Consider the following 17,332-nt stretch of genomic DNA (forward strand, 5'->3'; position numbering starts at 1 on the left):
CAAAGTCCTGTGCCACTCGGTATGACAGGGGTGGGCACTGGCAGTGGGCACACTACAGTCAGTTGAAGTCGGCCTGACACACACTAGCAGCAGGCAAGCAGCTGAAATTACATTAAAGTGTAAAAATTAAATGCCTTTTTTAAGCAAAGTCCTGTGCCAGCCGGTATGAGTGGTGGGCACTGGCAGTGGGCACACTACAGTCAGTGGAAGTCAGCCTGACACACACTGGCAGGCAACTAACCTTAGATTAAAGTGTAAAAATTAAGTGCCTATTTTTTAAGCAAAGTCCTGTGCCACTCGGGATGACAGGGGTGGGCACTGGCAGTGGGCACACTACAGTCAGTTGAAGTCGGCCTGACACACACTGGCAGGCAACTAACCTTAGATTAAAGTGTAAAAATGAAGTGCCTTTTTTTTAAGCAAAGTCCTGTGCCAGCCGGTATGAGTGGTGGGCACTGGCAGTGGGCACACTACAGTCAGTGGAAGTCAGCCTGACACACACTGGCAGGCAACTAACCTTAGATTAAAGTGTAAAAATTAAGTGCCTATTTTTTAAGCAAAGTCCTGTGCCACTCGGTATGACAGGGGTGGGCACTGGCAGTGGGCACACTACAGTCAGTTGAAGTCTGCCTGACACACACTAGCAGCAGGCAAGCAGCTGAAATTACATTAAAGTGTAAAAATTAAATGCCTTTTTTAAGCAAAGTCCTGTGCCAGCCGGTATGAGTGGTGGGCACTGGCAGTGGGCACACTACAGTCTGTGGAAGTCAGCCTGACACACACTGGCAGGCAACTAACCTTAGATTAAAGTGTAAAAATTAAGTGCCTATTTTTTAAGCAAAGTCCTGTGCCACTCGGGATGACAGGGGTGGGCACTGGCAGTGGGCACACTACAGTCAGTTGAAGTCGGCCTGACACACACTGGCAGGCAACTAACCTTAGATTAAAGTGTAAAAATGAAGTGCCTTTTTTTTAAGCAAAGTCCTGTGCCAGCCGGTATGAGTGGTGGGCACTGGCAGTGGGCACACTACAGTCAGTGGAAGTCAGCCTGACACACACTGGCAGGCAACTAACCTTAGATTAAAGTGTAAAAATTAAGTGCCTATTTTTTAAGCAAAGTCCTGTGCCACTCGGGATGACAGGGGTGGGCACTGGCAGTGGGCACACTACAGTCAGTTGAAGTCGGCCTGACACACACTGGCAGGCAACTAACCTTAGATTAAAGTGTAAAAATGAAGTGCCTTTTTTTTAAGCAAAGTCCTGTGCCACACGGGATGACAGGGGTGGGCACTGGCAGTGGGCACACTACAGTCAGTTGAAGTCGGCCTGACACACACTAGCAGCAGGCAAGCAGCTGAAATTACACTAAAGTGTAAAAATTAAATGCCTTTTTTATGCAAAGTCCTGTGCCAGCCGGTATGAGTGGTGGGCACTGGCAGTGGGCACACTACAGTCAGTGGAAGTCAGCCTGACACACACTGGCAGGCAACTAACCTTAGATTAAAGTGTAAAAATTAAGTGCCTTTTTTTAAGCAAAGTCCTGTGCCACACGGAATGACAGGGGTGAGCACTGGCAGTGGGCACACTACAGTCTGTGGGCCTGCAGCTCCTCACACACAGGCAGGCCAGGCAACTGCAATATGTATATAAAGGAAAAAAAAAAAGCAGACTAATGTTGCAGCCCTAAAAAGGGCTTTTTGGGGTGCTGTCAGGACGCTGTCCTTACAGCAGAGATCAGATGAGTCTTTCAGGACTGGAGTGGACACTGAATTCACTAGCCTAGCTATCGATTTCCCAATTAAATCAGCAGCAGTTACAGTCTCCCTCCTCTCACTAAGACTGCAGCTTCAGAATGAATCTAAAATGGATGCTGTGCAGGAGGTGGGAGGGTCTGGGAGGGAGGGTATGCTGCTGATTGGCTGGAATGTGTCTGCTGACTGTGAGGTACAGGGTCAAAGTTTGCTCAATGATGATGTATAGGGGGCGGACCGAACATCGCATGTGTTCGCCCGGCAGAGGCGAACGCGAACAAGCTATGTTCGCCGGGAACTGTTCGCCGTCGGATAGTTCGGGCCATCTCTACCCAAAAATAGTACCAATAAAAACGTCAACTCTTCCTGCAACAAATGAGCCCCTGCACAAGACGACTGGCAGAAAAATAAAAAAATATGGCGTTCAGAAAATGGAGACACAAAAACATAAATTTTTTCAAAAATGCTTTATTATGTAAAACTGAAACAAACAAACAAAGAAAGTAGACATATTTAATATCATTGAGTCCGTAACAACCTGCTCTATACAAAATAGCGCATGATCTACCCTTACAGATGAATGTTGTAAAATATAAAAAGAGTGCCAAGACAGCCATTTTTTGGTTACCTTGCCTCACAAAAAACATAATATAGCGCTATTAAAAATCATATGTACCCCAAAATAGTACCAATAAAACTGGCACCTTATCCCCTAGTTTCCAAAATGGGGTCACTTTTTGAGAGTTTCTACTGTAAGGGTGCATCAGGGGGATTCAAATGGGACATGGCATCTGAAACCAGTTCAGCAAAATCTGCCTTCCAAAAACCATATGGCGCTCCTTTTCTTCTGTGCCCTGCCGTGCGCCCTTACATCAGTTTACGACCACATGTGCGGTGTTACTGTAAACCGCAGAATCAGGGTAATAAATATTGAGTTTTGTTTGGCTGTTAACCCTCGATGTGTTAAAGAAAAAAATTGATTAAAATGGAAAATCTGCCCAAAAATTTAAATTTAAAAATTTGATCTCCATTTTCCTTTAATTCTTGTGGAACACCTAAAGCAGGCATCCTCAAACTGCAGCCCTCCAGCTGTTGTAAAACTACAACTCCCACAATGCCCTGCTGTAGGCTGATACCTGTAGGCTGTTCGGGCATGCTGGGAGTTGTAGTTTTGCAACAGCTGGAGGGCCGCAGTTTGAGGATGCCTGACCTAAAGGGTCAGGAAAGGGGCAAATGGTCAGATGTGAAGTGGTTAACAAAATGTCCTTCTTTACCACAAAAGAAACAAAGTCTTCTCAGGGCCTTAGTTTTCTATTATCAGGGCAAGAAGAGATCTGTCCCAATTGCATAGGTTCATCACCTGACACAAACTCTCATGTCTCTGAACCCCTAGGGACAGAAGAGGCAGTCTCTCCATATGATAACGCATCCTGAGTGAGGGAACCCTTGCACCTCTCTCTCAGGCGTCTATGAATCCGAACGGCCAGGGACATAACCGGCTCCCCACGAATCAGGGTTTTCGTGGAATGCCAGGGCATCTTTTAGTCTAACAGACAACCCTTGACAGAATTGACTGCGGAGTGCTGGGTTATTCCACTCCGAATCAGTCGCCCATCTCCTAAATTCAGAGCAGTATGACTCTGCAGAACGTTCTCCCTGACTCAAACTACGCAGCTTAGATTCAGCCAAAGAAACCCGATCTGGATCATCATAAATCAGGCCCAGGGCACTGAAAAATTCATCCACCGATCGGAGGGATTGAGAGCCGATCGGTAGAGAAAAAGCCCATGACTGAGCATCACCTTTTAGCAGAGACATAATAATCCCCACTCTTTGATTTTCGTTCCCCGAAGAGAACGGACGCAGACGAAAATACAGTTTGCAAGATTCTCTGAACCGAACAAAATTATCACTCCCTCCAGAAAACCTATCTGGGAGGGCAACTTTAGGTTCAAGGCTAACCTGGTTCCCACTGACTGAACCAGACGCCAGAGAATTCTGAAACTGAGCAACAGATTCACAGAGGTCAGCTACCTCCAAAGATAATCCCTGCATGCGAACCACCAGTGCATCAACAGTATCCATATCTGCACACAGCAAGGAAAATAATGACTGTGTTGGTGGTTGATAATGTCACGGGGTAATGTGGATAACAGGTACACCAGATAAACAGACAGCATAGGATAACATTCTAGGCCTAGAAGCTAGTGAGGGAGAAATGATTACCTCCTAGCAATCCCTGAGTCTCTCCCTGACTTCTGACAGTATGTGCAAGCCCTGATGGTGGACAAACACATACACTCGTTCCTAGACCCTGCTAATACTGTAGCAAACCCTAGATTAGGGAACGGGGAATGAGACTGCCGGTACCTTCCACAGTGAAGGGGCCATCGTCTCCCTGAGACCTAATTGACACAAAAGCATGAGTAAGGGCTAAGATTGTATTGTGCCCGAAACATGTAGACCTGCATTCCTGTACCTGGATTTTATTGAATATTGAATAAAGCCTTTGGATTACCACGAATACAAGCTGGACCAACCAATTTATTTTCTTCATACTTATATTTCTCCTATTTCGGGTGAAGGAGCTGGTCCGTGCTATACCAGTGGAATCCCTGGCAGGTGAGAGCTGCTCAAACCTCTGATTTTTACATTACTAATTGACACAAACAACACAGAGCAAATGTGGAACTTAGCTTGGGAATAGTAAGGCACAAGGGATCCACAAACAACCAGCAGGAACTCCAGAAGGAAATATCACCCGCATAGTGAGAAGTCAGAGGCAGACTGAAATAGAGCCTCTAACCAGCAAACGAGCCAAACCTGTGGAGAGGTGGGATCCCGCCCACAACAACTCACATGCAGAAAGTCTAGCTGATCTCCCCAGATCTTTCACAGGGCCGGCAGTGACAGGAGGAGGTCCTATCAGTGATTGACAGCCTTCCCTATATGAGGAGGAGGTCCTATCAGTGACTGACAGCCTTTAGTCTACGAGGAGGAGATCCTATCAGTGACTGACTGCCTTCCCTCTATAAGGAGACGGTTCTATCAGTGATTGACAGCCTTCCCTCTATGAGGAGGAGGTCCTATCAGTGAGTGACAGCCTTCCCTCTATTAGGAGGAGGTCCTATCAGTGATTGACAGTCTTCCCTCTATGAGGAGACGGTTCTATCAGTGATTGACAGCCTTCCCTCTATGAGGAGGTCCTATCAGTGATTGACAGCCTTCCCTCTATGAGGAGGAGGTCCTATCAGTGATTGACAGCCTTCCCTCTATGAGGAGGTGGTCCTATCAGTGATTGACAGCCTTCTCTCTATGAGGAGGAGGTCCTATCAGTGATTGACAGCCTTCCCTCTATGAGGAGGTGGTCCTATCAGTGATTGACAGCCTTCTCTCTATGAAGAGGTCCTATCAGTGATTGACAGCCTTCCCTCTATGAGGAGGTGGTCCTATCAGTGATTGACAGCCTTCTCTCTATGAGGAGGTCCTATCAGTGATTGACAGCCTTCCCTCTATGAGGAGGAGTTCCTATCAGTGAGTGACAGCCTTCCCTCTATGAGGAGGAGATCCTATCAGTGATTGTCATCCTTCCCTCTATGAGGAGGAGGTCCTATCATTGATTGACAGCCTTCCCTCTATAAGGCTAAGGTCCTATCAGTGCTTGACAGCCTTCCCTCTATGAGGAGGAGGTCCTATCAGTGAGTGACAGCCTTCCCTCTATGAGGAGGAGATCCTATCAGTGATTGTCAGCCTTCCCTCTATGAGGCGGAGGTCCTATCATTGATTGACAGCCTTCCCTCTATAAGGCTAAGGTCCTATCAGTGCTTGACAGCCTTCCCTCTATGAGGAGGAGGTTCTATCAGTAATTGACAACCTTCTCTCTATTAGGAAGAGGTCCTATCAGTGATTGACAGCCTTCCCTCTATGACTGTGTATACAGACATAGCTGTTATTAACTGATAGGACCTCCTCCTTGACTTAAAGCCCAGAATGAGCAGGAATTTAAATGAATTAAAAACAGGTTATCCCAAATCATTTCCCAAAAATGTATACATCAATCTGCTCAGCTCTTCCCATTCTATAATGTGCGGCCTTAGGGCTCATGCACACTGAAGATAAGACATCTCCTATTTTTTAGCGGTATCGAGCCATGGATTGGGATTTTGGGTCCGTGCCTCCGCCTCGCAAAAGATAACACACGTCATATTTTGCAGATTGCGGACCCATTCAAGTCAAGGCTGCACCAGGAGTGCATACGGCCAGTGCCCATGAATTGCGGACTGCAGCACAGGCACGGAGCCGTTATGTCCGTGGGCATGAGCCCTTAAGCTCAGACACCAAGTTCTATGTGACAGGTTTCCTTTACCTAACCTCTTCCACACGCTGTGGGAAAGAATGCAGTCGGAAATTGACAACCACAGTGGACTTTCTACCCACAGCATGTCAATTTATGTCATAGATTTTCACCATGGATTTCACCTAGGATGACATCTGTGATTAACTCTACATGTAAAACATGTACAACCAATTTTTTCCGTTCAGTTTACGTCACATGCACAAATCTGCTCCAGTGTTAAGCCCATCTGATTAGAGCAAGCTCAACCAGATGTATGTTGTGTCTATTTCTCTCACATGCATTTCTATATTATTTTTGCTTGTTTTTATATATAATTCTTGCAGGATCCTGATACTTCAGGAATGTGAACTGACGCTTAGTCCTGATGAAGCTAAGTAAATGTGACACATTCTTTGCAGATTAGGTTTAAAATGTCTAAAACAGGTGCATGGTGTTAAACAGCAAGAAAGGATGGAAGTGCATTCTTGTCTATTAGTAGAATGTAACCACAGCTAAAAATGTCAGGAGACTATAGATGAAAATATTGCGCTCTGCTGCTTTTTTATACAGAGCATAACACTCTTCTAGACAGAAAAATGTATACATATATATATATAATTGTAATCGTGATAATACCCGATGGCATCAACATACACAGCAATAGGACACCATGGGTTTATACACTATTTTGGTGCTCTGCACTAGAGTAAGGATCATTTCAGATGACTGCAATCAATCTTAGGGCTCGTTCACACGACCGTTGCCGTATTGTGGCCCGCAACGCATGAGGCAACGGCTGTGTGCATTCCGCATCACGGATGCGGACCCATTCACTTGAATGGGTCTGCAAATCCGGAGATGCAGTGCGGAACGGAACCCCACGGAAGCACTACGGAGTGCTTCCTGGGGTTCCGTTCCGTGCCTCCGCACAGCAAAAAGATACAGCTTGCTCTATCTTTGCGGAACGGACGGATAACGGACCCATTCAAGTGAATGGGTCCGTGATCCGCATGCAGCTAGCCCACGGTACGTGCCCGTGCATTGCGGACTGAAATTAACTTTGGCGGATCCACCGCCAGTGCAGGGTGTTTATTAAGACCGGCGTCTAAAACGCAGAGCTTAATAAATGTGCCCCTTAGTGCCTGTGTTTATTTTTGGAGAGACTGCAAAGTATCCTTTAGACAGAATGAGACAGGGAGTACTACTGCCTTAATCATTGATGCTGCTATACACTGCTATTGGGAGAAAGACACACTGTGATATGCTCTGGATTTTTACCTTCTGCTTCTCTTTGTACTACTACTACTCCTATCATTGGTCCAGTAAAGAAAGATTTTATTCATTACAGCCAATGGGCCTTGTTACCGTCCTCTGACCACTGTATCTGCCCTCCTCCCTTGCACCCTGCCAACTGTTCACCTGCAAGGGCAACCTAACTATCTTTAGGCAGGAGCCCCAATATCAGGGTGTGCCCCGAAGGAAGAAAGGATGCGCCCTTCATTGCCACCGTGAACTGTGAATACTTCAGGGGCACAATTACCACTCCCATTGCCCTTGCCTCCTCTCCGGGTTGCTGCACATGTAGCACTATTATTCCTGTAAAATCGGACAGAATTTTCAATATAAGCTCCAAAGAGAGCCTCCAATGCAAATGTGAACAGAGCGTATGAGAAATCTCACTTTACTGGGACACTTTTCTCCTATGACTGGTGCAGCTAAAGCAGCTCCTGTCACAGGGAAAACTGTACTGTATTGTGTGTATATATATTTAGTAAAAAAAAAAAAAGTTAAAGTGTTAATAAATATGGTAACAAAAATAGAAGTATAAAAACCAGTAAAACATAAAAAAGTAAAAGCATAAATAAAATAGTCATATATTAATAATGTTTAACAAATAAGGAAATTCCTAGAGGTTATAAAATAGCTACATCTTATCATATACAGTACTGCAGCAATGCTTTGGTGTTTATTCACACAGTACAGTCTAAAAAAAAGACATGATAATACTGCATCATGTGACCATATCCTTATATATTCAAAATAAAAAGTAGAAACATTGGTAAAACAGAATTTTCATTTATTATGTTTGCATACTTTAACAGTAATAATTAAAAAAATAGCCAGTGTTCTATACAAATTGCAAAAAAAAACTAAAAACTAAATACATCACTTGAATGACATCTGACTATTGCAAAATATAAGCTATATTTTCACAGTGTCTGGCGATTTTAAGTGGTTAAATTCAAAAATTGCCATATACATAAGCACAAATAATGGGAAGTGTGACTGTCATAAAGAGTAAGACTCTTTCAACAGTGTCTGATATGTATCCCATGGGAATTTATAGACGTGTGTCATTCCATGTTGTGATCTCTTTTTCCGACAAATATTTCAGCAATTTTCACATACTGGAATGCTCTTGGGTGGTAAGAATAGCCACAATGACTGGGATGACTCTGGTTGTCTTTTGTCCTGCAGCATTTGTCAGACTAGACTGACCACAGAGGTAAGAGGAGCAAGGACAGAAGCTGCTCAAGTGATGTCTGCCTGTCTTGGAGTCTGAAAGCACGTTTTTTTTCCCAAAAACTTTTTATACATTAACAATACTTTAGAATAATTTTGATTCATCGGTAGAAGGTGGGGGAGCCTGATCAACAATGGAATATTTTGACTCAATGGGATATTTGATCATTACATTCAACTACAATGTTACTGTAATTGGTGAGTATTTAAAAAAAAAATGCAAGTTATGAATATCAATCTAAGAATTTGAACAGATGCCTTTGATGTCACTAAATAATAACAGGCGTAATACTGACGAATAATTACTTGTCTCTAGTAAAACATAGTTTAAACCATTTATATTGAATATTTCAAGTCATATTTTACAAAAACAAATTCAAATTCAAACTAAAATTTTTATGAAATTCAATATTATTAGAAAAACATAACATTTGTTGTAAATCTACCTATGGGTAATTATTAGATTACCTATGTAATGTATCTATCTATCTATATATCTATCTATAATGATTATTGTTTTTATAGTGTTTTTTAAAAACTATAATATTTCAATATTCACTGTTGATAGTGGTTACTACTGTTACCATTCCTACATGTATGATCAAATTCCTAATATTAATTATGCTAAAACTTGTTGCGTAAATAAAATTACAGGATTCTGAAATTAGATATATTTTTACATATATTTTGCATATCACACATCTACCTTGCTTGCTAGAAATCCTTTTAGAATCTTTATTTGCAATATTTAGAATATTCTGTAAATTAGTAATATACAATATAATCTATGTGCTGTGAAATAAATTGCATACTAGTATTTATAACCTTGAGTTTTCATAAAACTTTTGAAAGTTGATAGAGAAGATATCGAAATGGATGGTGGACGTCACTGGGGCACCTCTACATAGGTGACAGTAACATACATTTAAAAAAATCGTCTGTTACATTGTCAGGTGACATTTTTCAAATTTTGCCGGATAGAAACCCCTGCTCTACATAGTTGACAGGGAATAAAATTTGTCCCACTTTTACGCTTTAATACTTTGTTCCATATTTTCGCTCTCTAATTTTAAATTTGAAAAAAGTAATCTTCCCTTGGATGTGGTCTCTCTTTTTCACGCTCCCTCTCCGGTGTGGAACCCTGATTCGCCGATAACCGTGATCAACATGGTAGGCTCAGAAAAGAACATCGAAAGTTGATAGAGAAGATATCCAAATGGATGGTGGACGTCACAGGGACGTGCGATCAGGCAGACTCCCATTGATCACCACAGGATAGAGAAGTGCTTGTATATTGTTCTCTCTCCTCGTTGCAGTGTAAGGGAGACTGATTCAATAGAAAGTCTATGGGCCCATCTCGATTCCATCCTATTAAACGGATTATACTAAGAAAAGTATTGCTACAAACTAAAAAAAACTTTTAAAAATAAGTAGGTTAGCATTATACAATGATTTTAAAAAAAGCACCTTTTTTGGGGCTAAAAGAACTTATGTTGGTGTCAGAGATAATGCCCTCTACTGTTTCTGCTTTAACAAGATATGTACATCCACCTTCTTCATTTATTGGCGGTGGACATGCATGCTTAGATGCAGGCCTTTCATGCTATGGTTCTTCTCTGCTTGTCAAGGAAAAGAGCTGTTTCATTCTTCTCCTTTACAAGTAGGGAAGATCCTCCTTTGGCGATGTTGGCATCTGTCATCTGGAACTCTGACAGCATAACAAAGCTCCAGCTTCTATAGGTGGCTGTTACGGCAGTGGGTATAGAACCACTATGTCTACCAACAGATTTGACTTTGGAAATTATCCTGGCAGCCCCTTGGTATTCACCCTTTAACCCCTGTACAGGTATCTGGACTTCACTGCAGGGGAACCACCAGGCTGTTTCCTCCTCAGGTAGTCTCTGTTGGATTGACAACTGACCCACTGGGGTCACAGACACCAGGGTGGAGCACCGAGGGGTCAGGAAAAACTGTAGGGACAGACCGGGACAGACTGAGGTCAGGATAGAGTACATGCTTAAACGTAAGTGGTCTGAGGTCAGGGCAGGCAGAGGAGGGTCAATAAAGAGGTCAGGCACAGCCCAGGCCCAGCAACGTAGGGCCAGAATCAGGAAACAGGCAGAGGTTGAAAACAGAGACAACACACCTTCAAAAGAACTTAGCAAGCTATGGAACCTATTGCTCAGGCACCCTCCAACATGGAAAGGTGCCTTAAGTACACAAGGTAGCTAGACATAGGCTGGACCATATTAGGGTGCACGCCAGCTGCTCCTTTAAGAGCTAAAGGGAGCAAGAGCATACACCTTACGAGCACAGGAAGAGTGACCAAGCTGGCATGCAGGACCCAGCCTGTGTGAAGGGACAGAGCAAGTGCTGTGGGAAGGGGAGAGGAGGAGGAAGGTCCACTCCACTGGAAAGCAGAAACCTGGGACAGGTGAGCAAGACACTGGCAGCCACAGACCGTCACTGTAACTTCAATGCTATAATGATCCTAATGCACTCCTGTAAGAAGAACTGAAGAAGAGTCACCTTGTGCGGTGCTGTTGGTTGCCCACAGGACAGAAATGGCTAGAGGAGGAGTGATTTACTTGTCTGAAAATGAGGAATTTGTTTTTGATCTGCATTTTGGCATCCTTAGCATAAGAAATATGATTTATATTAAGACCTAGAGATTTTTGTTTGCAGCTTGGTTTGTAGGATAACACCTTTAAGTCATTTACATGAGCATGGTTATAAATATAGCTGTCAATCACTGAGTAAGACCACGTACTGGACTCCTACACCCTAAGCATAGAAAGGGCAAGGTTTTAAATGAATAAATTACAAGTTTGACCAAATGTTTCCCTTCAAAACCATATATCAATCTGCTCAGCTCCTCTGCTCCTCCTGCTCTATAACATGGTGTGTGTACAATTTGAGAGGTTCCCTTTAAACTACTGATTTTAGTATGACTGCTCTGGCATACTTGCATCCCACTCTATGTGGAGGTCTGTCTCATCTATATCTGCTATTATGAGGGAAAATCTATGTTTATTTTTTAAATCAATTTTTTTATTGCCCAATCCATCAAAAACAAATGATGAAGCTAATAGTCTTGGTTCTAAAAAGTCCACTTTTTATACAGCCCCTATATAGATTTATTTAGGATTTATTTATTTGATGCACTTATATAGCGCTGAAATATTTCCATAGCACTTTACAGACATTAGCATCACGCTGTTCCCAATGGGGCTCACAATCTAAGGTCCCTATCAGTAAGTCTTTAGAGTCTGGGGAGGAAACCGAGAACCCACACAAATACGGGAGAACATACAAACTCCTCGCAGATGTTGTCCTTGGTCGATTTGATCATAGGATTCGGTTTCCATTGTTACAGACTTCAAACAAACCCTGTTTTTTTTTGGTTCTGCTGCCATATGTTATGGTACAGTTACATGCACTAATTGCGCAGGCAATGATTGGGAAGGAACTGTTCCTTCCTGATAATTGATTGCTAGTCAGAGGATGTGAGAGTTGCATTTACATGAAGAAATCACCTCCACTGTATGGGGCCGATCAATGGCTATATATCAGATGTCACGATCATGTATGAACGCGGCATCAGAGGGGTACAATGACCGGGAGCGGCACAATTGCTGCTCCCTATCTTTGCACCCACTACTTACAAAGAAATGCGCTTCTGTCACGGCGGTGTCCTCGGTTGTTGTGGTTTGTGCCGTGACAACGTCTGCCGTGCATGCAGTTGCCAGGGGCAACGTGTTATGCATGTTTGTGCACTGCTCCCTTTATCTTTGTTCCTTCCCAGTCTGGTGTGTGTGGGGTTAAGGTGTGGATCCTGGTGTGTTCCCCGGTGTGGCCTCATGGGCTTTACTTATTCTGGTGCTGTGAGCGTGAGATCAGTGGTATTCCTGCCTTGGTTGGTGATGGAGCTTTGCGCCTATCTGTACACAATAAGTACAGCTCTGGACACTGTTGCCCCCTCACATACAACAAAACCCCAAAAATCAACAGACAACCCTGGCACACAAACCTGACCACAAAAACTCAGACAAGCTTCCAGGGGCTGCTGAGGCGGCGATGGAAGAAATCCCATTCTAAAGATCAATAAACCGCATACAAGCAATCCCTCCTCATATTCAAATCCTCACTTGCTGATGCAAAACAGGCCTACTTCTCATCTCTCATATCTTCACTGGCCCACAGCCCTAAACAACTTTTAACACCTTTAACTCCCTTCTTCTCTCCGTCCCCCAGCGCCCCCACCCTCTCCTGTCACCTCGGCCGAGGACTTTGCCGCATACTTTAAACAAAAGATAATCAACATCAGAGAAAGCTTCAGTGCACAGTCCCCACAGACCCTCTACACAACTGCTCAGTCCTGTTCTCCTGAAACCCGCTGCTCCACCATTACAGAAGAAAAACTCTCCACTCTACTCTCCAGATCACATCTCACCACCTGTGCACTTGACCCAATCCATCTCACCCCATCCCTAACCTCACCACAGTGTTTATCCCACCCTAACTCATCTCTTCAACCTATCACTAATCTCTGGTGTCTTCCCCTCTGCTTTTAAACATGCTATATTACACCATCCTCAAAAAAGTCTTCACTTGACCCATCTTCTTTGTCCAGTTATCGCCCCATATCACTTCTTCCTTATGCCTCAAAGCTACTTGAACAACATGTCCATTTGGAACTGTCCTCTCACCTCTCCTCCTGCTCCCTCTTTGACCCCCTACAATCTGGTTTCCGACCCCACCACTCGACTGAGACTGCCCTTACCAAAGTCACCAATGACCTAATAACAGCCAAAACCAAAAAAACATTACGCTTCCTCCTTCTCCTTGACCTGTTCTCTGCCTTTGACACTGTCGACCACTTCCTTCTGTTGCAAACTCTCTCATCTCTTGGCATCACTGACCTGGCCCACATCATACCTCACAGACCGGACGTTTAGCGTTTCCCACTCTCACACCACCTCCTTGTCTCATTCCCTCTCTGTTGGTGTCCCGCAAGGCTCTGTCCTAGGACCCCCTGCTCTTCTCTATTTACACTTTTGGCCTGGGATATCTCAAAGAGTCCCATGGCTTTCAGTATCACTATTATGCTGATAACGCACAAATCTACCTCTCTGGTCCAGACATCACCAACTTACTATCCAGAATCCCACAATGCCTATCTTGCATATCCTCCCTCCTCTCACTTTCTAAAGCTTAACATGGATAAAACAGAATTCATCATCTTTCCCCCATCTTGCTCAACCCCCCCAACGGACCTATTTATCCCAACATATCTACCCCAGCATATCAGACTCTCACCGACGGTGGAATCCTTCAAAAGAAACCTAAAAACCCACCTCTTCAGACAAGTCTACAATCAGTGACCCTGCTGCCTCTACAGGTGAAACTTGAAAAATTAGAATATCGTGCAAAAGTCCATTTATTTCAGTTATGCAAATTAAAAGGAATTGCATTAATGCAGCTTAAAATTTTAATTTTGTGAAAAGGTTCAATATTCTAGGTTCAAAGTGTCACACTCTAGTCAGCTAATTAATCCATACCCCCTGAGCAAAGGGTACCTCAAAATTGTGACTTTGGGGTTTCATAAGCTGTAAGCCATAATCATCAAAATTATAACAAATAAAGGCTTGAAATATCTCGCTTTGCATGTAATGAGTCTATCTCATATATTAGTTTCACCTTTAATGTTGCATTACTGAAATAAATGAACTTTGCACAATATTCAAATTTTTCGAGTTTACCTGTATACCGCCATGACCAGCTTCACCCTCACCTACTGTGTCCTTATCCCATACCATGTAGATTGTAAGCCCTCACGGGCAGGGCCCTCTCTCCTTCTGTACCAGTTTGTAACTCGTCTTGTTTATGCTTAGTGCAGTTGTCTGTATTATGTATGTATACCCCTTTTCATATGTACAGCGCTATGGAATGAATGGCGCTTTAATAATAAATAATAATATTCCATCTGTCCTGTATGAGGGCCACCTAGTTAGACATCAATGACTCTTCTATTTCTTCCCCTTGTTTCTATGTTCTTTACCCATCCTCATTTGTTGTTTTGTTTAGAGTGGTTTATGTTCAGGGTGTGTTGTTATGTCTAGTTGGGTGTTCCATGTCTGGTCTGTTTGGTGTTTGTAGTCCAGCATGGTTTCTAGACATTTCCCGTGTCTGTCTGTGCCTTCGGTGAGAGAGTTTCTGGGTTCCCCGGAGGGGGAACTACAAGTCAGTGAGCAGCTCTGCCTGGTGCCGCCATGCATCCTGTCCGCATGGGGTCCAGGTAGCTATTGCTGTTGGTGTTCCACCCTGTTGCTGCGGCAGGTAAGTGCTTGTTGTTTCGGTGTGTTGTTGTATCACTGAGTTCTTACCTCCCGATCCAGTTGCTGTTCACTCTCTTTACCTATCTTTGCTGCTAGGCCTGTGGAGACTCCTGTTCGTCCATGTTGTGGAGGAACAGGTCATCTCTAGTTCCTGAGCTTAATTTCAGGGATCATTAGGACGACTCAGGGTCCGAGGTTCCTGTGTATGAGCCCTCCTACCATCTGGATCCGCACATACGAATAGGAGTCAGGACTAGGTTCAGGGTTGCAATAGGAGGTGACCTGCTCCCTTATCCCGGCATCCAGGCCTAGTTTCTACTCCCGCATCCTATCAGTGTTCGGGGGGGATTTTCCCTCCACTCCCTACAGTGACAGCTTCATGACGAACTTATTCATCATGAAGTGGATTTTTTTGTAAAATTCGATGAAGCAGCCAAATCGAATTTTAGAGAATTTCGCTCAACTCTAGTCAAGAGATAAAAATTTCCAGTAAAGCAAAATGTAATGCAACCATGGCACACTGAGAGAGGCAGCTGTTGACGATGACTTCAAGGGCCTAAAGAGCATCAGGTGGGAAATCCTGAAATAAAGGGGTTGTCTTTGCACTTCTGCTGTACCATTTCATGTTGCCTGTGCTGTCCCAGCAGTTTTTCAGGTGACCTATCTTTAGCATTTAGCACAAGAAATTTAAATGACATTGTCAGATTTTTTTGTGTTTTAGGCAAAATCTGGTTAACACTGATGATCCTTCTAAGGATGGTGATGGTTGTTCTTGCTGGATACCCACTCTACCAAGATGAACAAGAGCGATTCATCTGCAACACATTACAGCCCGGTTGTTCCAATGTCTGCTATGATATTTTCTCTCCCATGTCCAACATGAGATATTGGCTTATTCAGACTGTCACGGTCTTCTTACCCTATGCTTTATTCAGCGTCCATGTCTTCCATAAGGTGATGACATATATGGCAACATCAAATGACAACTGTCGAAAAAGTAACTCTTCCACCTATCATGGAGTGGGTTTACAAATGGAAATACTTGATTTCTCACAAGCTTATCTTGTCCACATAGTGTTAAAAATTTTATTGGAACTTGGGTTTGGCGTTGGTCAATACTTTCTTTTTGGCATCTTAGTTCCAAGTAGATTCAGCTGTTCTCAGGAACCATGCACCAATAATGTTGATTGCTATATCTCAAGACCAACTGAAAAGTCCCTTATGATGATTTTCATTTGGGGTACTGGCATTGTTTCTCTGATTTTGAGTTTTGTTGATCTGATTTGTATCTTTCATAGAAGAAGCTATTCAGAGAAAATTAAAAAGCAGCTACTGCTCCTCGAAAACGATTCTCTAAAAGGTGGTTGCTGTTCAGAAACTCCTCCACACACAAAGCTAGCTGTGACTTCAGACCAGATGGTCATCTACCCCAACTGCCCTTCCCACAACCTTGAAAAAGCATGCGAACAAGTCAAAGGTGACTCCCATTCCTTGCCTTCATTAGAAGGGGAAACCGCTTCATTTCAGACTGAAAGCTCTCGTCAAGACGTGGGAAAGTCTAATATGAATGCAAACAGTAATAAGACCTGCTCCTGGCAAGTGAACGTGGTATCAACTGGAAGCAATACATTTGGAAATGAACATCATCTGCTCACCCAAAGGCAAGCAAGGGCTAAGAAAGTAAATTGCAGTAATCACAGTCTGGCGGATGGATCACAAATGGACAAAAACTCTGGATCAAAAAACAAAAAATCAGAGTGGGTCTAATGTATCCATATATAATATGAGAAATAGGATTATTTGCTGTTGCTCATTGTAAATTCTCTACTTTGATCTGCAGCTGAGTTTTATCTCACTTACAGTATTAGATAATAACTAGTTTCACATTAGCTCTAGACATCTCCGGTAGGCTGTTCAAGCAGGGCGTTGCCGGAAGCTGCCTGAATGCCCGCCGGCCCCATTAACTATCCGGCTGCAACCTGGCAAATATGCTGAGAATCGGCTGGACTAAAACCGCTGTTCAGTTATAGTTAACGGGGTCGGCTGGCCTTTAGGCAGCCTCCGGCAATGACGGATCCAGACATCTCCGGAGGCTGTTCTGGCAGGGAGCCGGTCTTTGAGTCCAAAATACAGTCAGTTTTCTAGTATTTATCTTTTAGGCCTTGTTCACACTATGCCATTTTGGTGCATTTTTATATGTTTCATTTCTCACCCCTAAACAAAACAACTATATAATTTCTAGAGGAGCAGGTGCACGGAAACCAATATATCCATGTTGCCTTATTGCAATGTTAAGGGCCATCAGTACCTATCAAGGTCAGTCAAATGCGAGAGCCCACTGCAGGAAGTGGAGGAGGGGTCCACTGCCACCTGCACCATTGTTA

The 17,332-nt window shown here is 43.5% G+C and overlaps 1 protein-coding gene across 1 annotated transcript; it reads left to right on the forward strand.

Moving 5' to 3' along the window:
- The first annotated feature begins 8,744 nt into the window (after positions 1-8,744).
- Positions 8,745-16,715, forward strand: GJD4 (gap junction protein delta 4). Its single transcript, XM_040431894.1, has 2 exons — positions 8,745-8,808; positions 15,670-16,715. The coding sequence occupies exons 1-2, from the start codon at positions 8,745-8,747 to the stop codon at positions 16,713-16,715; spliced, it is 1,110 nt and encodes a 369-aa protein (XP_040287828.1).
- Positions 16,716-17,332: the final 617 nt, after the last annotated feature.

This window comes from Bufo bufo, chromosome 5 (assembly GCF_905171765.1).
Source record: "Bufo bufo chromosome 5, aBufBuf1.1, whole genome shotgun sequence".
NCBI classification, from domain to species: Eukaryota; Metazoa; Chordata; class Amphibia; order Anura; family Bufonidae; genus Bufo; species Bufo bufo.